Here is a 26,332-nt window from a genome sequence, read left to right as displayed (position 1 = left end):
AACTGCTGCTGCTAAGTCGCTTCAGTCGTGTCCAACTCTGTGCCACCCCACAGACAGCAGCCCACCAGGCTCCCCCGTCCCTGGGATTCTCCAGGCAAGAACACTGGAGTGGGTTGCCATTTCCTTCTCCAGTGCATGAAAGTGAAAAGTGAAAGTGAAGTAGCTCAGTCGTGTCCGACTCAGCAACCCCATGGACTGCAGCCCACCAGGCTCCTCTGTCCATGGGATTTTCCAGGCAAGAGTCCTGGAGTGGGGTGCCATTGCCTTCTCCATGTTAATCCTACTTTTCCTCATTTTTTCACCCTTTTTTTTTTTTTTTGGCTGAAATACTTTAAAGAGAATCCCAAACGTGCAATTTAATATAACTGATAAATAATTGAGGCTGCATCTCAAAGTGATAAACACGTTCAAAAATTTCATTCTATGAGCTCCACTGATATAATCACACTTTAAACATTTAATATTTTTATAATATTTAGTATTTGTTGTTTAGTTGCTAAGTTGTGTCTGACTGTTTTTGTGACCTCGTGGACTGTAACTCCCCAGGCTTCTCTGTCTGTGAGATTTCCCAGGCAAGAATACTGGAGTGGGTTGCCATTTCCTTCTCCGGAAGATCTTCCAGACCCAGGGACTGAATCTGCTTCTCTCCAATAGCAGGCAGATTCTTTACCACTAAGCCACCTGGAAAGCCCAATATTTAGTATGATCTGTATTAAAATTTCCCTTAAATTCCCTTAAAAATTCTGTCTCAGAATTTTTTTTTTTGTTACTTGGTTGAGTCAGGAGCTAAATAAGGTTTATACATTGCATTTGACAGTTAACACCCCTAAGTTATTTTTAATCTCTGCCCACCAGTCACTGCCCGCCCCCTCTTCATGTCATTTACTTGTTAATAAATGAGATTGTTCGTCTAGTAGATTGTCCCATGTTCTAGATTTGACTGATTGCTTTTTCTGTGTTTTGTTTAACTTATGTCCTATTCTGCAGATGTTCTATATATTAACTAATGGCTATGGACTCCAGATTTTTTTTTGCAAGCATGGTTGATGCTGCATATACTTCCTATTATATCTGAGGCATGTTATGTTTGGTTACAGCACTTCAAGAGATGCTAACATTAATCACAGTTTGGGTTCAGTTGTCAACCTGTTGCCTTCATTATCAAGTTCCCCATCAAACTCTCAATTGGTTTTAGCAGCTGTTAGTACTACTGGATCCATCATCATGCTGCTGCTAAGTTGCTTCAGTCGTGTCCGACTCTATGCGACCCCATAGATGGCAGCCCACCAGGCTCCCCCGTCCCTGGGATTCTCCAGGCAAGAACACTGGAATAGGTTGCCATTTCCTTCTCCAGTGCATGAAACTGAAAAGTGAAAGTGAAGTCGCTCAGTCGTGTCCGACTCTTAGCAACCCCATGGACTGCAGCCCACCAGGCTTCTCCGTCCATGGGATTTTCCAGGCAAGAGTACTGGAGTGCGGTGCCATTGCCTTCTCTGATCCATCATCATATTGGGTGGTAAAATGGTAATTTTCTATCTCTGCCATTCCTTTTGCATTTATTAGCTGGAATTCTATAAAAGAAGGCTCTTCCTCATCATTTAGTTGAGTACCTTGAGATAAGGTCTGTACAGGAAACGCTGGGAAAAATATGTGATTCATTCCTTTCTCAATATTTAAAATAATGAATTGGTGCTCTACACAACTCTAAAGGTGATCAAGTATCAAACTCATGGTATATTTTTATATGTTTGTTTGTATGTGTTCCAACCAACACATCTTAAGCCTATGGATACCTCCATGAAGTTCCATTGAACGCCTTCTTGCTTTTATAGAATTATTTTCACACAATTTAGAATAATTACAAAGAAGTTGTAAGGATAATATAGAAATTGCTGTATAACTTTTACAAGGTACACCAGTTTTTGGCATTTTGCCACTTGTTTTATTGTCCTTTCATTTTTTTTCAAGCCATTTGTAATGTTGCATACAGTATATCTCTTTATACCTTAATTCTTAAACACATATATCCCAAGAATAAGGCTACTTATTCTCTTATGTAAGCACAGTTCAGGTGTCAAAATTGTGTTTTGGCTTTTCCTTTACATTTTCTTCCTCAGATCTAGAATCAGCCATTCCTCCAAGGGACCCTGTCACCTTTTGCTGGTAAATGATATGTAGAGATCCCAATGTTTTGCTAGTGGTAATTTCTGCTAATGAGTTGTTATTGCTTGTAGGCTATTTAATCAGCAGAATCAGTAAATGCTTCCTTTAAAATTTTATTTTACTTAAATTTTTTGATTTTAATGACTTTTTCTTAGCCTGAAAATCTTGGTTTCTATCAACATTAACATAATTACTTTATTTTACAACATACAATGGTTTCAAAATAACAATACTGATATAAACAATAAAACCAATAAGTACCATTGAGTCCTTTGTGATTTTTTTTGTCCTTAGAATGTGTTTTACAAGTATCAACAATAAAAATACTGGTTTTAGAGTGAAATGAAGAAATATTCGGTTAAAACATCCGTGATGTTCAGTGAGGCTATATTAATGGAAGTTTAATTTTTAGGAATATACTTTTAAATTTAATTTTTAAATTATATGGAATATTTACTTAACTGCAAAGTTGAAACTATATGAAAAGATACATTCACATAAGTTTTGTGTGTATTTCCATTTCTTTCACTCTGTTCATTTTTATTTTTCGGCTGTGCCAAGAGGCATGTGGGATCTTAGTTCCCTGCTGCTGCTGCTGCTAAATCGCTTCAGTCGTGTCCGACTCTGTGCGACCCCATAGATGGCAGCCCACCAGGCTCCCCTGTCCCTGGGATTCTCCAAGCAAGAACACTGGAGTGGGTTGCCATTTCCTTCTCCAATGCATGAAAGTGAAAAGTGAAAGTGAAGTCGCTCAGTTGTGTCCAACCCTCAGCGACCCCATGGACTGCAGCCTACCAGGCTCTTCTGTCTGTGGGATTTTCCAGGCAAGAGTACTGGAGTGGGGTGCTATTGCTTTCTCCGCTTAGTTCCCTGACCAGGGATCAAACTTGTGACCCCTGCAGTGGAAGCTTGGAGTCTTAAGCACTGGACCACAAGAGAAGTCCCTCACTCTGTTCACAGGTAATCACTTTTATCAGGTGCCGGTTCCTTCTATTTCATTTTGAAAAAATCCTTCCCCATTTCCTTAGTAAAAAAGCATACTGTAAAAACACCATTTTTCAACTTAAAATATTCTGGAGATTAGTTCATATCAATATATGAAGATGATTCCTAATCTTTTTTACAATTGCATAGCACCTTACTGTTTCTAAGAATTTTAACTAGCCTCATGCTGATGGACATTTGGGTTGTTTTCAGACTTTTACAAATAATGCCACATTGAATAGCTTTGTGCATTTGGCATTTTGTGTTTTGAACACAGATTTTTTACATATGGAATTACTGGACTAAAGTGTAGATGATGTGAAATTTTGCTAGCTCTTGCCTGTTTCAGTTCAGGCTTCCATAGATAAAATGCCATGGACTGAACAGAAATTTGTTTCTCGAAGTTCTAGAGGATGGAAGTCCAAGACCAGGATGCCAGCATGGTTGGGTTCTGGTGAGAACCTCTTCAGGGTAGCTGCTTGCCAACTTCTCATATCCTCACATGAAAGACAGCAGAGATGGATAGTAAGTTCCCTCTTATAAGGACACTAATCCCATTCACGAGGGCTCCATCTTCATGATCTCATCTAGTCATGATCACCTCCCAAAGGCCTCACCTAATACCAATACAGGGATGGGTAGGGTTTCAGGATTTAAGTGTTGAAGAGACACAAACTTTCAGTCCATAACATTGCCCAATTCTCCTAAGAGGTTGAACCACTTTGCATTCTCATCAGTAACAGACAAGAGTATCTTACAGGCTGTTTTTATTAGTTCACCTGCTAGGGTCCTATTAAAAGGCAACATGGTCTCAGGTTTCTTTTGACTCAAATTATGTCTAACACTATTAAGACATGAAAACTTCTTATTTTTAATGCACATGAAAAACACCTTAAATCCCTTATTGAGTAAGGCAAGATTGAGATAAGGATGAGCCAATCACTTTTGTTGTCCTGATCAGGAAGTATTAGAAAGGATATTCTTGTGTGTGCCCTGAAGACAATTTAATAGAGTAGATGTTCACCAATAAATATAGAACTATGTCTCAAAAGTTTTATAGTCAGATGGCATATAAACTATTTTGGACAGTATCTGTGGATAAACTATTTTGAGCAGAAACAAGATATATTATTATTTAGTGTCTAAGAAAATTTAAGCTATTCATTTTCCTCCAACATTTTTACTTTTGCTTTGTTTTTGCATTTCAAACTAATTCATGAATTTAACTTTTTTTCCCCCACTAGTTTGATACTATAGTTTATTCTATGAGCTTATTGGCCAAGGAAATACCAGCAACGGTTTTCAGTCAACAAACTTGAAATATTCTCACAGAATTTAGTTCATCTTCTGCAGCAGCACTACTTAACTACAAATTTCATTTCTTAATATAATATTGAAAGTGGAATCAGCAATAACTGTAGCGAACACTTTCATGGTGCTTATTGTGCACCGGGCATTAAATGCTATAAAAATAATTCATTAAATCTTCAGCAGAACCTTATGAAATACATTCTATTATTATCTCCATTTTACAGTTAGGAAACTGGGAATTGAAGAGTTAAAGTAATAGGACCAAAGCAACATAACCAGAGTTCAAATCTGGACTCAGGCAATCTGGTTTCAGAAGGTAGTCATTTTAACTGCCATACTCTTGCCTCTTATTGACAAGAAAATCAGTAGCTAAGAACTGATGATAAAGAGAATCCAATGGTAATGTGATCACATAACATGATTCACCTCAAAAGTCTGAAATTTTATTATTATTTTTTTCCTGGCTGATAAATAATCAATCCTGAATTAGGTCTTTCTGGATTTTCACAAACTCTCTAGGGACAGGAATTCCTAATACTTTTCGAAGAACTATAGAAAGCAGAGAGGAGGCCAGATAACATGACGGCAGTGGAAGTGAAGAAACCCCAGGAATCAATTTATAGGTATAATTTGAACTGGTTGTTGTTGGCAGAGAACACAGTTAACTTCATCAAAGACATCACCACTCCATGTTATCCCCAAGCTATGAGTGCATATAGTGTCACAGTACTGAAGGAAAATCGGATTTATCTCACCCAAATCATAAAGGCCAGAAGTTCAGCAATGAGTGTCTCGGTCCTTTACACTGTACAGAGGAGCTTCTGCCACCTAGTGTTCGTGAAGAAAATGGCAAGAGTTTGGAATCACCAATCCTGTCCTTCCACAAGTCCAGAAATGTTCGCAATGGCCATCTCACTTTTTTCGCAAGTTATCTTCCCTCCAGTGAGAATTAGAAAATATTTGATATTATTAATTCTTGTGGATAACTTAAGCTACAACAAATTTCTTTTAAAATTTGACGGTGTTTGACATTTATCTTTAATTTTAGGATTTATAGCTTCCTAAACAGACTGGTTCCAAATAGGAAAAGGAGCACGTCAAGGCTGTATATTGTCACCCTGCTTATTTAACTTATATGCAGAGTACATCATGAGGAACGCTGGGGTGGAGGAAGCACAAGCTGGAATCAAGATTGCCGGGAGAAATATCAATAACTTCAGATATGCAGATGACACCACCCTTATGGCAGAAAGTGAAGAGGAACTCAAAAGCCTCGTGATGAAAGTGAAAGAGGAGAGTGAAAAAGTATAATTAGTTATCTTGCATCTAAGTTATGACCAACCTAGATAGGATACTAAAAAGCAGAGACATTACTTTGCCAGCAAAGTTCCATCTAGTCAAGGCTATGGTTTTTCCTGTGGTCGTGTATGGATGTGAGCATTGGACTGTGAAGAAAGCTGAGCACCGAAGAATTGATGCTTTTGAACTGTGGTGTTGGAGAAGACTCTTGAGAGTCCCTTGGACTGCAAGGAGGTCCAACCAGTCCATTCTCAAGGAGATCAGTCCTGGGTGTTCATTGGAAGGACTGGTGCTAAAGCTGAAACTCCAGTACTTTGGCCACCTCATGCGAAGAGTTGACTCATTGGAAAAGACCCTGATGCTGGGAGGGATTGGGGGCAGGAGGAGAAGGGGACGACAGAGGATGAGATGGCTGGGTGGCATCACCGACTTGATGGACATGACTTTGAGTAGACTCTGGGAGTTGGTAATGGACAGGGAGGCCTGGCATGCTGCGATTCATGGGGTCGCAGAGTTGGACACGACTGAGCGACTGAACTGAACGGAAATTAAAAATGGTTAGGCTTTAAAGTTAGATGTAAAAGTGATAATGAAACAGAAAGGAAGGGGACAGGGCATAACCTTTAAAAGAATGACATAGGTTTTGAGGACACAACAAAAACTGGTTAGAACCAACTAGGTCCAAGATGGCAGAAGATTCAGCTTCAGATCTTGAGCCTTATTATATGCTCACTGTAAAGTATCAGCATGCTAAATTACACACCCACAGGTGCCATGACAGTTCTGAGGCTGATCATAAGTCAAAAAGTTGGCAATGGCCCAGTTCCTGGAAATCTCCGCCCCTTCTTCAAAATAGTTGGAATAACCCTCCTGTTCATTAGCCTGTGAAACTGTGTTTGTGTTTGGTTGCTCAGTTGTGTCCAACTCTTTGTGACCCTATGGGTTGTAGCATACCAGGCTCTGCTGTCCATGGGATTTCTGAGGCAAGATTACTGGAGTGGGTTGGCATTTCCTTCTTCAGGGATCTTCCCTACCTAGGGATTGAACCCTCATCTCCTGCATTGCAGGAGGATACTTCACTGCTAAGCCAGTGGGGAAGCCCAGCCTATGAAATTACCCAGCCCATAAAAACTACCTCCCTCATATTTCAGGGCCTCTTGCCTTCTGAGATGGCCCACACTGACCGTGGAGTGTGTTTCTCCCAAGGCTGTTCTCATCTTTGAGATGGATGACATTCTATGGCATGTATAGCTCTCTAAATAAATCCACTTCTTACCTATCACTTTTTTGTCTCACTGAATTCTTTCTGTAATGACGCATAAAGAACTTGAGCTTCATTAGGTCCTGAGACCAGATGTATGATCTCGATTAAAAGGCAGTGGGTTCAAGTCCCAATCTGAGTTGTGTGGTTTCAAGAGGACCTTACAACTGTCTTTGAAATCACAAGTCAGCCAACCTGGAGTCTCCTTCCTCCAAATCTCCTCCAGGGATGCTAGGCAGCAAGTGGGGAAAGGACTGTTTCAAAGACCTCACAGCTGTTGTTACACTCCTCTGTTAGGTTAACAGGAATACATAGAAAAAATCTATTGGGCTGTATCTGGGAACAGTTTATACCATCAGAGTGTTGCTTTCCAGCTCTGGAACCTGGATACTAGTCTTGAGATGTTGATAGAGAAACGTAAAGGAATGATATCCTTTTTAAAATAGAATAATGAGTTCTTGAAGATTTGAGAAAAAAGCATCTGAAGGCAAGTTTTTAGGTAGAAAGAGATGTCTGAATAGGTGCTGACTGCAGTTTTCTTCAGAGACTCTTTCCTGTAGGCATTTTGTGCCAATTATTTCTATCACCCTCATGCTGGCTCCCAGGAATATACATTTCTTTCTTCAAAGCCCGAACTCCTTGGTTCTCTTCAGTACTATGGAGCCATGCTGGATTTTTCAAAACATCTTCACCGGTGTAAACCATTGGGTGGGGATATCATGGATGATCATTTTCTTCTTTAGCCTTTTTTTGAGGGTTACTGATTTCTTACTGATCTATGTATTATTTTTATAATCATCTTAGAAATCAGACTTTACAAAATTCAAAAGGAAAATAGGCAAGTAATAAAAATATAGCTAAGCATGCCAATAGCAGGTTTCTAATTTTACCATGCTGCTGGTTTTCCAAACGTTGTCGTTTTTGAGGGCCTTACCAGAGCAGCTCACTTTTTCATATTCAGTGGTACTCCTTTTGATACCTTATATACCTCACTGCGAAAACAATGGGGGGACTATGGAACTGATGGCTCTTTGAGGGTAAATAATCTAAGATATATCCTCAAGAAGATAACAGCATATGAAGAAATCACCTAGCTCCCCACCAACTTTCTCAACTTCCCAGAGATAAAGTAAAAGGCTGCTTTCCCTCAGATCGAATTAAATTTGAAGTTAAGAGCTGTCCAGTTGAGCAGATGGTGAACCCTGGGCCAGTTGGGTGGGTAGGAACTGTTAGCAAGGCATCAAGTTGTCAAGGTGAACTTCAAAACCTATGTGATTTTAGCTTTTGATTAACAAAGGAAGGTGGTAATATAGATGTTTGCTTAGGCTGTTGTTTAGTAGTGGTAATTGCTGTCGTTTTTACATTGAACTGTTTACCTTTCCTGCTTACTTATAGTGCATTACAATTATTGTCAAATAACTATTATTGAATCATTTAATCATAAAACTAAACTGTTGATATGCTCAACAAATAGGGCATTTTGTGTGTCACAGTAGTCATCTGTTTATATAGCTTAGCTGTTTGTTCATACTCTAAGAATAAAATAGAACCTAGGATTCGTGCTTGTGGTGATGATCTTTCTCCTCCTCTTTGATGGGATTGGATCCAGTGACAATCTAGGTTAAATCAACCCTAATAATTAGTAATGGAAAGCTACTTTGAAGGATAAATCTAAGTTTTGGGTGGAGGGTAAAGTTTCTTTGAAGAGAAGTTGGAAATTTCTACTTACATGTTGGAGAAAGTGAAAGTCACTCAGTCATGGCCAACTCTATGCGACCCCATGGACTCTAGCCCACCAGGCTCCTCTGTCCATGGGATTCTCCAGGCAAGAATACTGGAGTGGGTAGCCATTCCCTTCTCCAGGGGATCCTCCCAACCCAGGGATCAAACCCGGGTCTCCTGTGTTGCAGGTAGACTCTTTACCGTCTGAGCCACCAGGGAAGCCCATATGTTGGAGATTTCCCCTTAAATTTGCTTTGTTCTTTATCCCCCATTGATGGAGCTAGGGTTTTAAAATAATTTCTGCTCTACCCTAGGTGTAGTTGTGGTTTGTGACATTCTGATTAAAAACATATTTTGATTATTCCCACATACCTTTTGTCCTCCTCAGCTTTCCAATTTCTCTAATAGTGTTTAAGGCTATAAATTTTTTTCCATACTCTCACCTTTAAATTTTTTGATAATCTTGTTTACTTCATACTTTTTCACCCCTTTCCTAGTCACTATTTGGAGGAATAATGTCTTCAATTACCACCATAACAATAAAATACCTATTATCTTTAAATCCTAATCATCTGGGATTCAGAAGGCATACTTAAATTTCACTACACATTAATTCCATTACTGATATGAACTACTGCTAAAATAATTTTTAAAAAGATCTGAAAAGTTCATTAGTAAGAGAGAATCTAGGAAACTTGCCAGTACATGAAAGAGGTAGAAAAAATGATTTTTTTATTAGCATGTTCAAGGTAGTCAAGATGTTAACAAACATTTCATTCCTCACAACAACCCTGTGAGGTAGGTATGTCACTGTTTTGTGACAGGCTAGAATTATTCCAAATAAAGTGCAATTCATAAAAGAATAAATCTGCATCAGGAATAATTTTGTTAATGATATCATTTATGTATATGCTAATATTTGTGTTTCTGTATACTTTGATTCATGCAGTAAGGTGTCCCCAGAAAAGTATACTATAAATCAAACCCTATTTAAATACGTGCAGAAACTATTTAAATAAACTCTGGGGTCAATTAAAAAAAAAAATAAAATAGATCACTACTTTGAGCAAATACTATGAATATTTCTTTTTTACATGATAAAAAGGCATACTCATCAACGTTGCACTTATATTTATCCGTTCTTCAGTAAGTTATCTTAACATGGCACCAATGTAATGTAAGACTTAATTTACTGAATTAAACCTTAGCAATTTGGTAAATGGCAGTGAATTGTGATGCTGTGTAGAAATCTCCAAACACATTGCACTCAATCTCAACCCCAAACCTAGGGACAGCCACACTGAAAACACTAAAATAAATGATGATAGATTCCAAAAAGTATTTTCCCTTGAGAACATTACTTATTACTTTTCCTTTAAATTGTAAAAGGAAGAGAGATCCTACGTCTTTGAAAAGAAACATAATATTCTGATAACTACACACTTTCTGTGATTTATACTGCAAATCAAAGAAAGTTTCATGGTATGAATTTACTATTATTTAAGGCAGCACACAGATGTTACCCCCAAAACCTAAGTATTTTTTCCTCTGTGCCAATGTGACTTACTAGGAAGAGAAAGACAACTGACCTTTGAACAACATGGGTTTGAACTGTGTGGGTCCACTTATACAGGTATTTTTTTGAGTAAACATATACTGTAGTACTACATGATCCAAAGTTGTCTGAATCCAAGGATGTGGAACCACAGGTATGGAGGGACAACTGTAAAGTTACATGGGGGAATTTTGGCTGTTTGGGGGATCAGGGCCCTAGCCCCCAAGTTGTTCAAGAGTCAACTGTATTCTCAGGCACCCAATTTCTTTTAAGTACATGTTTAAAGTACATTTCCATTGTTCATTCAACATTAGTAAACATACAGTTTGCCTGACACTTTTTATAGCTGTCTTATCTGCAAAATAAATTTTTATTAGAGAACCTCTTTACATTTAAACATTAGTTATATAATTTATTTGAGTAAAAATAAGCTTAATTAAGCTTGGAGCTTAGTTAACACTTAAAATCCACTGCTTAATACTTTAGCAAGTAAAGTTATTTGCCATTATAAAGAAATAATTCAAGTCCAGAGAAACATTCTTACCAAAGTATTTTTAAAAAATTGCTGCAGGGACATTAGGCAAGTCAGGTAAAATAGACTAAACCATCTCTAAGTTGTACATTCAAATCCAAACTAGATCCAATAGTGCACTTTGGATTATAATGAGGTAGGGCAAATAAATACAGCCAGGTATTTTGAACTGTTAAATTTATATAAACTGAAAACTTATTTGTACCCAGGTTTTATTTGGATATCCAAAAGGAAAAATCGAGAATTCAAATGATGAAGTATTTTCTCAGATTCAAAAACAGAATTGTAAAAAACCTTTGAGATACATATAAATAAAAAATACAAATGCTACAAGATATATTTTATTTCAACATAAAATATGCATGTATAAAAATAACCTGGGATTAAGAAAAAAGAAATACAAATATTTTTGCATAGATTCTCTATATAAAACATTTACCTGGGGCTAAACACTAGAAAATACACCTCTGAAACTAATATAGTTGAACTATTTCCTTGGATACCAAGTATATACAAAACAAAAGCCCTTCATCTGGGGGAGCATGGGCAGGAGGGAAAACAATATAATTTAGCATCAGTCTATATTTATTTCTCTGTTGCTCGAATATAAACCAATGATGACAAGAGGAGAAACTCTGGGGGTTTATTTAACAAAATTAAATTCACATTTCTGAGGCCATCATAGTGCATCCAATGTCCATCAATTTGAAAGGCTGCAGAATAATGATGTTCCTCTTTGTTAAACAATGTGGCACCTTCCAACAAATACCTGCAAATTAAATGACAAAGTGTGGCAGAAAATCACAGTACTTTGTTCTTACAAGAAAACATTCCTTACATTCTTAACTAAGGAATAAGATTATTTGCATTCTGTTATCTGAAAAAAGACATTCATCTGTAAAAAAAAATGTACTATGATTGGTAATTTGGAGTAAGACGTTTTAAGAATTTAAAAAAATGATACATTTTTAAGGGCATTATTTTAATAGATTTAACTCATGAACTGCATGGTTCTATTATATAAGAGAAAACACAAGAAAATGTTTAAAGGCAAAAAATTAAAAGAACCCCTTATATCTTAATTTGGATCTTAATCTAATGATGACAGTAATATTTTATGTTTAAATGACCTCATGCTATACACTACTTTGGCCTGAAATACAAGTAATGGCCAGCCAGTATTTACTGTTTCCTGAGTCTTAGGTACTATCCTTAACACTTTAGACACTGTTACCTCTGTTCTATAGATAAGAAGACTGATGTGTAAACTGGTTGCTCCTGGATCAGCGTCACATTGCCTGAAAGGCAGGGCTGGGATTGGAACCCAGTTCAGTCTATTCTATAGTCTAAGCACCTAACCGCTATGTACACTGTCAGTGACTGACTCCCTGTAGTATATTCTGATCTTATTTAGGATACATAAATTTAGAGATAGCTTTTTTTTTTAACAATATGTATTTCCTTAAGGACTAGTCAAAATCATGATAGAATAGTAGAAAAATATAAATAAAATTCTTTCATTAGTCATTAAAACAAACAAAAAGCACCTACTTGTGATCAGATAAATCCAAGTAATAGGGGACATATGCGAGATCTTCAGATTTCCAATGCTGCATATTTAAGACAACAAAAGGGGGTGCCCCGTGGCAGAACACTCTTTGGGAAAATTCTCTTAAGCCACCACACCTAAAATTGAAAACAGGTATGAACTTTATTACACTTGAGACAAAGCTACTTTTTATCACTCTGAGTTGTCTTTATCACTTAATTTCATAATAAGCATATTATCTATTTTAGGTATGGGAAAATTGTATGACTGTATTAATACTTTATATGCCTAAGTCTCAGAGTTTATAAGCTGAGAATCTATATATAAGAAAATGACATTTTTAAAACTCCAAGAAAAGCTGACTATGTTTATCTCAGCTTATAAAAGCATGTAGTCTTTTGAACTGACAGAAAAGTTTTTATTCAGAAAAAAGGTTTTCTTTCTCTAGGCTGGTTTCAAATGAGAATAATGGCAGAGAGGCAATAAGATGATTCTTACAGTCTTCTTTAGACTAAATAAAATTCCCTGATTGGTTCCTTTTGCCATTACGATGCAGCAGATTCTGTTTTCCAAGTAGCACCAGGTATTAAACATATGAATTAAAATAAAACAAATACAATCAAACAGTCAAATCTCAATTAACCGGAATGCTCAGGGGACAGTATTTTGGTGGACAAACACTGACTAAACTAAGTTATCTGAAGACCATTTTGTTTCAGTATTTGTTGCAAAAATACACCTAGTTCACTTTCTGGACTTAAGTACAATTAACTGAAGGTATTTTATTCTTTCCTGCTTTTGTGATTAATTAGGTATAAGATCATCCTTCTAAATATTAATTCTCCTTGTACAATACTGTAGATATAAAAATTAAGAGGCTGGGGTGAATACGTTCTGCCCCTTTGGATTTCCTTTTTTTTAAAAAAATATTTTATTTATTTGTTTGTTCACACTAGGTCTTAGTTGCAGCATGTGGGATCTAGTTCCCTGACCAGGAATTGAACCTAGGCCCCCTGCACTGGAAGCATGGAGTCTTAGCCACTGAACCACCAGGGAAGTCCCTGGATTTCCTTTTTTTCTTTAACTAGGTTAAACTTTTTGGTTGTCATTTACTGCTTTCTCACTGACTCAATGGACATGAGTCTGAGTAAACTCTGGGAGTTGGTGATGGACAGGAAGGCCTGGCGTGCTGCAGTCCATGGGGTTGCAAAGAGTCGGACACGACTGAGCGACTGAACTGAACTGGACATAAATGAGGAGGACGGGCAAAAATCCAGTTAATTGAGGGTCCAGATTAGCTGGGTTCCGGTTAAGCAAGGTTTTATTGTGCCTATTCAGCAGTGGGGGGAAAAAAGGCATTTGCTTTGTATTCATCAAGCAACTGCAGCACAGCATAAAATGGTATAGTAAACTAGAAGGCGTCAAGATTCCAAAAATATAAGGCTTTCTAAACACTTGTGAGTTGCTGTTTCATAACGAGCGTACCAATCCAGGTTTCTTTATAAGAAACACAGAAATACTTTCATCTTAAGTGTCTATCATATACTCACCCATGCTCTTCACACAGTTCAATCCTGGAACAGAATAACTCATCCACAGCCAGTCGTATCAAGTTTCCATGTGGAATTTCTTGGGGAGGACTATAACAATCGCAAAACGCATGTAAGAAATGCTTCAGCATTTTACATGTAAATATATTAATGTTGCTCAGTTGCAAAGTCGTGTCCGACTCTTTGTAACGCCATGGACTGCAGCCTGCCAGGCTCGTCTGTCCACGGGGTTTTCCAGGCAAGAATACTGGAGTGGGTATTTTCTTTTCCAGGGGATCTTCCTGTCCCAGGGATTGAACCCATGTCTCCTGCTTAGCGGGCAAATTTTTTACCGCTGAGCCACCAGGGAAGCCCAAAGATATTATGTGGATAACAAATTTTACAAGTCATCCATTATTAGTAAAGCACATATAAAAGTATAACCTCTGTTATTCATATTTGTATTTCTTATAGACAATATAGAAACCAGTTGAACTTAATAAACATTAATGTATGAAACTTTCTAAGAAACATTAAATATGTATGTAAACTGATCCTGAGACACAGTTGTTACTTTAAAAATTTCTGATAGGATTAAATAAGAGTGGATCCTGGTCCTGATGTAAGAAAGCAGGATCCAGAATTAGGAGAGCAGCTGATTAGTTACCTGACTCAATGTTAGTGAGAGCCACTCTTGGCCTCAGTTTCCTGATTTGTTAAAAAAAACTTTTCCTACATACTTCAGAGGTTGTTTATGACAGGATTAGAAAACAGGCAAAAGACTAAAAAGTTACATAGAGTATAATGAAAACTATTTATTAAGAGAGGCACAAAATGCTAGTATTACTATAGAGCTGTAAATACTTCATTATAGTTTCAAAACATATGTAAGTTTTTTTAAAAAAACAAGACAAATTTCTGAAGCACTTTTTTAAAGTCCACTATGATTTAACAGTAACAACTTTTTCCCTGATGGAAATTTCAAAATCAACATCATCCTATCAGCAATACAGCAAAATGGCCCAAGTGTATTTCAGAACAAGAGAAACATTAATTGGTAGTCTCTAAAAAGAATAACAGATCTTCTGCTTTCCCATTATCCTAAGTATAATGCTATAATATCAAACTAAATATGCTATACAGAAAACGTGAATATAATAAGTTTGGGTATGTGACGTACAATCCCACAAGGGAACAATCTGTTAGGCAGTTTTTTCCTGGACCACAGGGCCAAGTATGCTTTCTGACAAAAATGTGTTTGGATCTGTTTTTCTGTCCTGCTTCCCACTGCCCCCTGCAACCTCCACACTGGCAATTATCCCTTTTCCAGCTCATGCGCCCTTGGGGCGTTAATGTTGCCCAATACTCCACTAAGGCTTGCCAGTTTGGCCTTCCTCCCTGTCATTTTACCAGCCTGAAGGCCTTCCTTTTCTCCCCTCAGCAGGCTATCAGTACCTTTCTAGCCAATAAAAAATTTCCTTACATCTGTATCCTTTTCAGGTATTAATACTCCCAAGTTTGAGATTTCTGTCTCTAAGTATGCCCTGGCCATGACGTGGAGTACTTTCAATCTTCCTGTTCATGTAGAACGAGCCTACCTGACAGGGATCTATTCAGAGAGGGAAACATTTCAATATAGTACTAAGTGTCACTGGAGAGGCTAAATCTGTGACACAAGGAATTATCTTCCTAGCCATATTAGTAATTTCTGAGTTAGAGGAAAACATTGTGCATACTGAGTAGGTCATTATTTTGCAAGTGAAATAGTTACCCATTGGTTTTGTAAATCCTGACATGTTTAGATATAATAGAAGAGTAATATTTTTTTTATCATGGAACCCACTGAAGAGTCTTGCATTTGCCTGGCTGCTTTATATATAAGTTGTTGCACACAGAGTCTGTACATTAAGAAGTACTTTGACTGTATCTATCTACCTATTTTCCTATCTATCCATATCATGCATTATAAGCACACTACTTTCGCTAAAAGTGACAAAACAGACTTTAGAGCAACTTACTTTATATTAATTGTGCGTTGCTGATCTTCCTGCACTCGAGTGGGGCATCGCCAGTTGGAACAGTAACTCTCTTGTATGGTTGACATGAGATTTTCGAGATTCTTTGTAAAATTATCATGTTCATTCCCAAACAAATCAATTATTAATGAAGCTTTATGAACTTCAGACTTGTATTGCTGCTTTTCCATTTTGTCCCAAATCCAAAGTAGCTTCACTGTTGTAAAACTGTAGGTGTCCATTAAATAAAGAAAACAGTCTACAAACTCTCTACCTAAATGAAGAGAGAGTTCCCGGGGGAAATTTTCATTTTCATTGAGAATGACATAGAGTAACATCAAGAATCCATCTATGGTGCAGGTATTTTTCAGTCTTATTTCAACATAGAGTGGTGTACAGGAGACTGCTTTGCGGCCAGCTTTGATCGTGAAAACACCTCCCCAAGGAAGAACAGGCCTCCAAAATGAGCGATCTTGGTTATAGTTATTTTTAATTGATGCTTTGATCTCTTCAAACAGTGTCTTCATCCTGCATTTTAAAAGTTTAAGACAGTCCTTGTAAATTTGTGACTTTATCTTTCAAATGCATGATGTATGTTTAAATGAAAATAGAACTATCTAAAGATTAAGTTTGGTTAGATAGACTCCTAAAGGAACAAAAAAAATTTTTAAACAATTCAAGCCATGAGCCATTTTTTCAGCAATATGAATGGTCTCTGGATAGACCATTTAAGTTGTAACCTTTTTTTGAAATACAGAATAGTCATTTGATGGACCTTTTTATTAATTATCAGTTCAGTCGCTCAGTTGTGTCCGACTCTTTGCAACCCCATGGACTGCAGCATGCCAGGCTTCCCTGTCCATCACCAACTCCTGGACCTTGATCAAACTCATGTCCATTTAGTCGGCGATGCCATCCAACCAATTATGATTGGTTATATTGCAGGTTTTATCACTGACAGAGGATAACCTTGTAATGAAAAAATCCTAAATAAAAATAAAACTGTTCAAAGATACAGTCTAAATTTGGTTGAGTGCATTCCTAATGTAAACCTCTTCCTTCAAAATATGAGCTGTGTTTCATTTTCTTGTTAGTATGTGTGGTTCTACTTATGAAACTGATATAATGGAATTCTTAGTTGGGGTATAGAGAAAGGCCAACCGGCTTTGAAATACAACATATGAAGAGTACTGTAATCGTGAGAACTTAATTGTATTAGCACAGCTAAAACAAAAATCATTTCTATGCACTTGGGGATTTTCACTTGCAATTTAGGACAATGCTGCATGCTAAGTTGCTTCAGTCATGTCCGACTCTGTGTGACGCTATGGACTGTAGTCGGCCAGGCTCCTCTGTCCATGGGATTCTCCAGGCAAGAATACTGGAGTGGGTTGCGATGCCCTTCTCCAGGGGATCTTCCGACCCAGGGATCAAATCTGGGTCTCTTACATCTCCTGCATTGGCAGGCGGGTTCTTTATCACTAGCGCCACCTGAGAAGGACCATGCCAGATATCCTATAATTTTAAATACTGAGGCCAAGCTGGGACAATTTGGTTCAGAGCTTGGTTCATTATCCTGATTCTTCTCTCTGCATGTTTTGGGAATGTGGTGTCCTCCTTATTTAAACGGGCACTTATCTTCCCCTACCCTTATGGCAGAAAGTGAAGAGGAACTAAAAAGCCTCTTGATGAAAGTGAAAGAGGAGAGGGAAAAAGTTGGCTTAAAGCTCAACATTCAGAAAATGAAGATCATGGCATCTGGTCCCATCACTTCATGGCAAATAGATGGGGAAACAGTGGAAACAGTGTCAGACTTTATTTTTCTGGGCTCCAAAATCACTGCAGATGGTGACTGCAGCCATGAAATTAAAAGACACTTACTCCTTGGAAGGAAAGTTATAACCAACCTAGGTAGCATGTTCAAAAGCAGAGACATGACATTGCCAACAAAGGTCCGTCTAGTCAAGGCTATGGTATTTCCAGTGGTCATGTATGGATGTGAGAGTTGGACTGTGAAGAAAGCTGAGTGCCGAAAAATTGATGCTTTTGAACTGTGGTGTTGGAGAAGACTCTTGAGAGTCCCTTGGACTGCAAGGAGATCCAACCAGTCCATCCTAAAGATCAGTCCTGGGTGTTCTTTGGAAGGACTGACGCTAAAGCTGAAACTACAATACTTTGGCCACCTCATGCGAAGAGTTGACTCATTGGAAAAGACCCTAATGCTGGGAGGGACTGGGGGCAGGGGGAGAAGGGGACAACAGAGGATGAGATGGCTGGATGGCATCACCAACTTGATGGACGTGAATCTGAGTGAACTACGGGAGTTGGTGATGGACAGGGAGGCCTGGTGTGCTGCAATTCATGGGGTTGCAGGGAGTCGGACACGACTGAGCGACTGTACTGAACTATCTTCCCCCCAACCTTGAGGATAACTAAGAGCTTGGTTTTAAAGTCACTGACAGTATTCTAATAAACATGTTGGTGTGATATGTATGTATATAAAGCAAAATTGAAAAAAATTAAAGAATGAGGTCCTAATGAAACTGAATTGAAAAAAACTGCTTTACTTTATTTGGAACAAACAAATGTCTAAACTAAAAACATCACAGGGTTTTCCAATGTTTCATGTTTTGCATTTTCATGAAAGCGTATTTTCATGAAAACAGGAAGCATCTGAGGAGAAGACAGAAATTAGTGACTGAGGTCAGTGTCTTATTTTGATCATAGTTTCAAGTGCCACATCCAAGCACAATGTGAATCCAACTCTCAGTGCTGTAGACCTATGTGTTTTGTGTGGGAAATTAAGTTCAAACTTATTTTCTAACACCAGCAAACTAAAAATTCAGTTTTGCCACACACACACACGGTATTTCTGACTTAGGCAAGATACTGTGGACTCTAAAATATTCAACACTATATTTAGTCTGAAGTGTAGATGTTTATATATAGTTGCTAACACGCTGGCTCTAGTCAACCACTTAGGAATAAGAGGGAGTGGCAAATTTACAGCCAAGGAAACAGAAACTCAGTTTCTGCTTAATGAAGAAGAAATGTTTCAGAACATATTCTTTTAAAAAATCACAAGGTATTTAAATATTTAAAACATGAAAATAACGTTCCTCATGGTTTGACTGATTTCTGTGGCATTTTAAAGAACTTTGTAGCAAGGTCATATGATTAAGAGCCTGAGTTCAGATCCTTAAATATTGCATTAGAAAGGAACTGTAAATTTCTGCAGTATTTTTTGCCAAATTATCTTTTAGACATGACTAAATAAGTACTGCTCTGGAAAGCAAGTTGCACTCCAAGAGAATTAAACATATATTTTATAACTACATATATATATTTAAAAATATATACACACACATAAAATGATTTCTCTAGCCTTTTTCTGGGGAAAACAATGGGAGATAAAACAGGATTGAAAGAACTAAAGGACACTTATTCTAGCTTCTTCTGCAGTACCGTGGTGATTTGTTCTAAAGTAAATTACGATAAAAGCGACTAAAAAAGACCAGAAAATGTGCAAAGAACTTTACTTGAAATTGTCTTTTAAGTTTTGGCCACACTGTCAAAAGCATCGTTTCGTTAGACAGTGATTTGTAAGTCCTGGAGAATTACTGGCTTTATTTTCCTGCCTCAATAGGCCCCCTAGTTTGAACAAACCAAGAAAACTCCCTAGACTTCTATTTCCTTGGCAAAAAACGACACCTTTTGCGGTCGTTTCCAAGGGTGACAATCTGTACTCCACGCTGGTCATGAGGACCAAGACCATTTACCCAAAGCATTGAATACCAGACACCCTAAGAGTTCGGGGGTCCTGAAGGTCCCCTCCCGAGTCAGCGCCCCCGAATACTCGAGAGAGCGGCCCGCGGTCCCGCTCGAAGCAGCGCGGGGCTGGGTACGCGGTGGGCCCCCACCTCCACCCCGCCCACCCCGCCCCCGGCCCGCAGCTCCGGGGAAGGCCCGGCACTGAAGGCTGGCCCTGGACTGCGGGTGGATCCCAGAACCCGGAGCCGGTGAAGGGGCTGGGCATCCCCTGCCCGCATTCGAGCAGTGGCAGTGGCCCCGCTGAGCGCCTGGGACTGCGGGTAATGGGCAAGAGGGCCGGGCCGCGGAAGGCGTCCGGCCAGTCTCCGTCCACCAGGAAGCCGACTTTTCGTACCTCCCCGGGGACCGAAGACCGCCGGTGCCGCCGCACCCGTCGCCGCCGCCGCTTGCTCATGGAGAGTCCGTGCCGCCGCCGCCGCCGCCTCATCTACTAGCACCGCCGGCTGTTTCGGCCTCCCCCGGCGTGAGCGCTGGGCTCCGGTACGGCCTCCATCGCACCCGCCGCGGCGGGAGCCAGAGCAGCTCCAGCGCCCAGGCCCGATCCGACCGGACCCACGGAGCCAGGACCGCGGGCCGCGTAGCTTCTTATTACGGAGGAAGATTCGGCCTGACCTCCTCCCCCCTCCCCCCAACCCCGGGACCTAGTCTCCAGCTGCCTGACGCCGCTGCTGCGCACGCGCGAAGAGGACCCTGCCAAATGTGCGTGTGTAGGGTGTGTATACAGCATCCGGATTCACCCAATGGGTACCAGGATCAGGTGCAGGGGGCGGGACCTCGCAGAAAGGGGCGGTGTTCCAGAGTTAGAAAGTGGGTGGGGCAGCCGGAAGTGGGCAGGGTTTGCAAGGAGGCGGAGCTTTGTTGGCAAACCAGCTTGGCTTTTAGGGGTTTGTACCGTTTTAGGACTTTACTTGATTTTGGTTTACTTTTGCTTCTGGGTTTTTCACGTTCTTAAGTCAAGAAATGAAAGCTTTGTTTTCTTTGTAAGGTAAAGTTATTCAAACTTTTGATTTAAGTATGTATTTAAGGAAAATTGAGTTAGTGTGTTAAATACTATTTTTAGTGTTCAGGATATTAACTGGCCAATCTGCTGTAATTTACAATGGACGTTAATAACATTTAAAGAAATTAGGGCTTCCCAGGTAGCATGGTAAAGAATACGCCTGCAAATGCAGGAGACATCAAGAGATGAGGGTTCAATCCCTGGGTCGAGAAAATCCCCTGGAGAAGGAAATGGCAACCTGCTCCTGTATTCTTGTCTGGAAAAGTCCATGGACAGAGGAGTCTAGTGGGCTATAGCCTATGGGGTCACAAAGAGTCGGATACGACTCAGCACGGACGCAAACATGGACATATATATATAAAGCAAAAATAGACCTAAGGGAGAAATACTTGAACTATAATCATAGTAGACTCTAATATAGAGGTTGTAACTTAGACTTTATCACAGTTTTTTCAGTGGTCTTCCCTGGTGGCCCACCCGGTAAAGAATCTGCCTGCAATGCAGGAGACCGAGGTTCGAAGACCTAGGTTGGGAAGATTCCGTGGAAACACTATTCTTGCTTGGGAAGTTCCTTGGATAGAGGAGCCTGGAGGGCTACAGTCCATGGGGTGTCTGTCTGCAGGACTGAGGGAATAACACTTTCACTTTCTCAGTTACAGAATCACTAGACAAATGATCAGAAACAGCATAGGAGGGCTTAACAAAATAATGAACTAATTTGACTATAGATACTGATACGAATATTGATATAGGGCATATTTATTAATGACATATATAACCCCCAAATGGAGTACTTCACTAAAACAAAAAGATACTGCTATATTCAAGTGCAGAAATAAACTTCACAATCAGAATGAAGTCATACACAAAAGAACACACGCTGTATGACTGCCATTATAGAAAGTTTAAAAGCAGGCAAAATTAACTGGTGCTGTTAGCAGTCAGGGTAGTTGACCTTTGGAGGGTATGCCTGTAATGAGGCAAGAGAGTGGCCTTCTGGAGGGTGGATAATATTCTGTTTTTTGATCTGGTTGCTACTTATAGCTGTTCTGATTATAGCTCTCTTTGTTTTGTAAGAAAGAAAGAAAGAAAGAAAGTGAAGTCGCTCAGTCGTGTCCGACTCTGCGACCCTGTGGACTGTAGCCCGCCAGGCTCCTCTGTCCATGGGATTCTCCAGGCAAGAATACTGGAGTGGGTTACCATTTCCTTCTCCAGGGGATCTTCCCAACCCAGGGATCGAACCCCGGGTCTCCTGCATTGCAGGCAGACACTTTATCCTCTGAACCAAACTACTTACAATTTTTTCACTTTTTATATATGTTTTATTTCAATAAAGATATACTTAAAAACAAAAAAATTAGGTAGCTTTGGTCCCATTACAGAGATGAAAAAATTGAGTTTTGGACATGAAAAAGCCAAACACATTTTGACAGCTGGAAATTGAAACTACAGCCTCTTAGTAGTAGAGTCTGCTAACACAACCACTATTCATTTTCTGTAGGTCCTGGTCCTTGTATCCTCTGGTAAAGAGTCAAAGCCCACGTGACTCTGCTTCCGGAGAACACAGGCCATCCTGGAAAATTACCTCCACCTGCAATTAGAAATGGGGAATGCTGTTGAGATACTCCCCATCTTGCCATGCAACCAAACATGATTGTCTGGAAAGTGAAGCTAAACTTCCAGAATACACAATGCACAGAGCTCAAAGCCACCCAGCACATCAGTGTGGTACCCAGTCACAGCTGAGTCTGGCAGAGACTTGGACACTTTCTTAACTGATTTAATTGGTCAGCTTGATTATGGCAGAGACCTTCCTTTTGGACCTCTCTCAAGGAGTCTATTAATGGTAGGATGAAACTTTTGGGAGAGAAGCTTGACTCACTCAAGGTAATTAATTACTGCTGGTGGAGTTGGGAAGAAATGGATACCTCTCAGAGCATAGGGGAAGAAAGAGATTCTGCCCAAAAAGAAAGAATTAATAATTCTGAAAAAACCTGCTCTTTTTAGTCACCTGGTTTTAATATTTCCTCTGACAATTTACAGGTAAAGAAACTGAGGCGCGGATGCATGAAGTAGCAAGTGTGTCTGTACTGAAATTCACATACAAAATGTTCACTCTAATATTAAAACTATCTTGCAAGGAGAAAGCCCTTTAAAAATGTTTATAAGTATGGATTATGTGTTTAATTGACAATCTCTCACAAGACATAGCGTTCATTTTATACTGATTGGGTCATTCTCTTACCAAAAACAGATCTAATAGTGCAGTTGTTACCATTTCTGGAGAATAGCCGGGAGATGGCTCCTTAAACTCTGCTGAAGCTTGGCTAGACAGGGGAAGTATGGATTCCTGGCATACTTGGATAATTTACAACCCTCACTGAATCCTTTATCCAAGATTTCCTTTCTGTTCCTTTCAAAATCGGACAGCAGAGCTGCAGTCTTTTTAGACAGCTTTATTGAGATATAATTGACATGTAATATATGGAACATATTTAGAGAATATAAATTGGTAAATTTTTAATATATGTATACCCCCTTTAAAATCACTATAATCAAGCGAATAAATCCATCATCCTCCAGTTTCCTCACACCCTTTTGTGATTCTCTTATTCCTCCCTGCCTACCACACCTAAGCAACCACTGTTTTACTTTCTGTCATTATAGATTCATTTGCCTTTTCTAAACTTTTACATAAATGAATATGTAAAAGTATGTGTTTATAATATTTTTTTTCGGGGGGGGGTAGTCTGGTTTCATTTCCTTAGTGTCATTATCTTGATATTCATTCATGTCATTTTGTGTACAGTAGTTTATTCTTTTGTATTGATAAGTGTATTCCATTATATGGATGCACTGCAGTTTATCATCTGTTGATGGACATTTGAGTTGTGTCTAGTTTGGGGCTATTACCAATGAAGTTGCTATGAATATTTGTGTACAAGTCTTTGTATGGACATATATTTCCTTTTTTTTGTTGGATGAAAATCTAGAAGTGGAATGGTTGGATCATAGGCAGATGTATGTTTAACTTTTTAAGGAACTGCTAAGTTATTTTCCAGAGTGGTTGAACCATTTTACATTCCCATCAGGAGTGAGTTTGAGTTTCATTTCCTTCACATCCTCCAGCACACTTGCAGTGGTCAGTTGTTTTTAATTTTAACCATTCTAACAGGTATATAGTGATATCTTGTTGTGGTTTTAATTTATATTTTCCTAATGACTAATGATGTTGAGCATCTTTTTATGTGCTTATTTGCCATCTGCATATCTTTTTTGTTACATCTTTTTAAAATTGGCTTGTTTTCCTGAATTTTGAGAGTTCTCTATGTATTCTGGATACAAGTTCTTTGTCAGATATATGCTTCAGAAAGGTATTCTCCCAGTATGTGGCTTTTCTTTTCATTCTCTTAACAGTGTATTTTTTTGGTTTTGTTTTCTTATTAACAGTGTATTTTTAAGAACAGAAGTTTTGAATTTTAGTAAAGTCCAATTTATTCTTTTATGAATTGTGCTTTTAGTTTCATTTTAAAGACATCTTTGCCTACCCTGAACTCATTAAGACTGTATCCAATGTTTTCTTCTACAAGTTTTACAGTTTAGGCTATCTGTTTAGGTCTATGATGTATTTTGAGTTAACTTTTATTTATGGTTTGAGGCATTTTGTTGAAAAGGCTATTCTTTTTCCACTGTGTTGTTTTTGTGCTTTTGACAAAAATCAGTTGCCCAATATAATTTTATAAACATTTTATATTTGTTCATCATCAGCTGTATATATGTCCCAGTGTGCTTGGGACATATATATATATATAACCCTACTGAGTTATATATCAGTAGGTATTCTTTGTGAAGAATAGAGACTAAATATTGCCAACTTAAATAATAAAATTTCTAGAAGAATGTGAGGTGTAATAAAATTTTTTAAAAGCTGGGCAATAATCAGGTCTCAGCAACCTTGATTCATCCAAAGGGAGATAGTTCTTCAAAGGAAAATGATACTCTACATTAAAGAAGAAGAGAGAATGGTGCTTGACAGATATCTCCTGTAGCAGTGCTTAACTTTTTTTTCACATCCACACATGACAAATGATCAGAATTAGGCAGTGTGCAAGGGTAAACTGATGGTGATTAGGTCTTGTCTATATGGAATGTAGTGAAAAAATCCATTACTTTTTCTTTAATACTATGTAATTATAAGAAAAAGTCACAGTATTAGGGAGCTATGAAATACTGAGTTTATAAAAACACCTCAATAAAATATAAAAATTTGATGAGAAATTTGAGCTTGTTTGCATGATATGATTTTTATTTCAAACCTAAGTATAGTATACATATGGAAAGGTGTATACAATTGTCTGTTGGTATCCTTAAGGGATTGGTTCCAGGCCCCTCTTCCACCTCTGGGAATGCCAAATCATGCCTTGCATGATCAAGTTTCTTAAATAAAATGCATATAAATAAATAAATAAAGTGCATATAACATATGCATATCCTCCTACATACTTTAAATCATATTTAGGTTACTTATAATACCTAATACAATTTAAATGTACTGTAAATAGTTGCCAATGTGCAACAAATTCATATTTTGCTTCTTGAAACATTCTGGAACTTAAAAAATATTTTTCATCTATGGTTGATTGAATTTACAAATGTGGAATCCAACTATATATCATAACTTTGTTACTTAAGAATTTTCACAAAACAAGCACACCGGCTGTGTGTTCTAGTTACATATACTCACAAAACAGATCACCCACAAAATTGACAGGCTTCCCAGGTGGCTCAGTAGTAAAGAATCCACCTGCCAATGCAGGAGATGTAGGTTTGATCTCTGGGTTGGGATGATCCTCTGGAGGAGGAAATGGCAGCCCACTCCAGTATTCTTGCCTGGAGAATCCCATGGGCAAAGGAGCCTGTCTGGCTACAGTCCATGGGGTTCCAAAGAGTTGTATGTGAGTTAGTGACTGAGCATACAAAATAACATTTTGCTTATGAATTTGCAATTTGGGCAGGGTTTAGCTGGGATAACTTTTCTGCTGGGGGCTGAAATCATCTGAAGCCTCCTTCACTTACATGTTTCACTGCTACCTATTGACTGGAACCTTAGCTATAGCTATGTCTGTGATTAGAATACCTCCCCATGGCCTTTGCATGTGACTCCTTGACTTTCACAAAGCATGGTGACTGGATACCAAGGGTGAATGTTCTAAGAAAGAGTCAGTTAGAAGCTGTAGTGCTTCTTCTAACCTAACCTTGAAAGTCATACAGTGTTTGTTCTAGAGCAGTTTGCTACAGGTGAGTCTCTAAGACCAGCCATATTCAAGGAGAAGGGACTGGTCTTCTTTTTCTGATGGAAGGCGTGTAAAAGGATCTGTGGAGATGTTTTTAAACCATCATACACATCTAACCAGCTCGCTGATCAAGAAACAGAACATTACCAGTGACCCAAACTAGCATTCCTATCATTTCCTGCTGCCCCAAGGGTAAGCACTATTTTGATTCTTAAGAGCTTGCATTGGTTGTTGCCTGTTTTTGTACGTTATATAAATGGAATAATACAATATATACTTTTTAACAT

General features: G+C 38.6%; 1 protein-coding gene across 2 annotated transcripts; it reads right to left on the bottom strand.

The window, feature by feature from the left end:
* Positions 1-11,356: 11,356 nt before the first annotated feature.
* On the bottom strand, positions 11,357-20,211 carry C21H14orf28 (chromosome 21 C14orf28 homolog). 2 transcript variants are annotated; one of them, XM_052660057.1, is made up of 5 exons: positions 20,086-20,211; positions 15,924-16,448; positions 13,927-14,016; positions 12,379-12,513; positions 11,357-11,596 (listed from the first exon to the last, which is right to left on the bottom strand). In XM_052660057.1, the coding sequence occupies exons 2-5, from the start codon at positions 16,445-16,447 to the stop codon at positions 11,413-11,415; spliced, it is 933 nt and encodes a 310-aa protein (XP_052516017.1). In that variant the 5' UTR covers position 16,448; positions 20,086-20,211; the 3' UTR covers positions 11,357-11,412. The 2 variants fall into 2 exon arrangements, with proteins under 2 accessions (XP_052516017.1, XP_052516018.1); XM_052660058.1 differs by lacking the exon at positions 13,927-14,016.
* Positions 20,212-26,332: the final 6,121 nt, after the last annotated feature.

This window comes from Budorcas taxicolor, chromosome 21 (assembly GCF_023091745.1).
Source record: "Budorcas taxicolor isolate Tak-1 chromosome 21, Takin1.1, whole genome shotgun sequence".
Classification (NCBI taxonomy): Eukaryota; Metazoa; Chordata; class Mammalia; order Artiodactyla; family Bovidae; genus Budorcas; species Budorcas taxicolor.
This window is presented reverse-complemented; position numbering and strand designations above follow the sequence as displayed.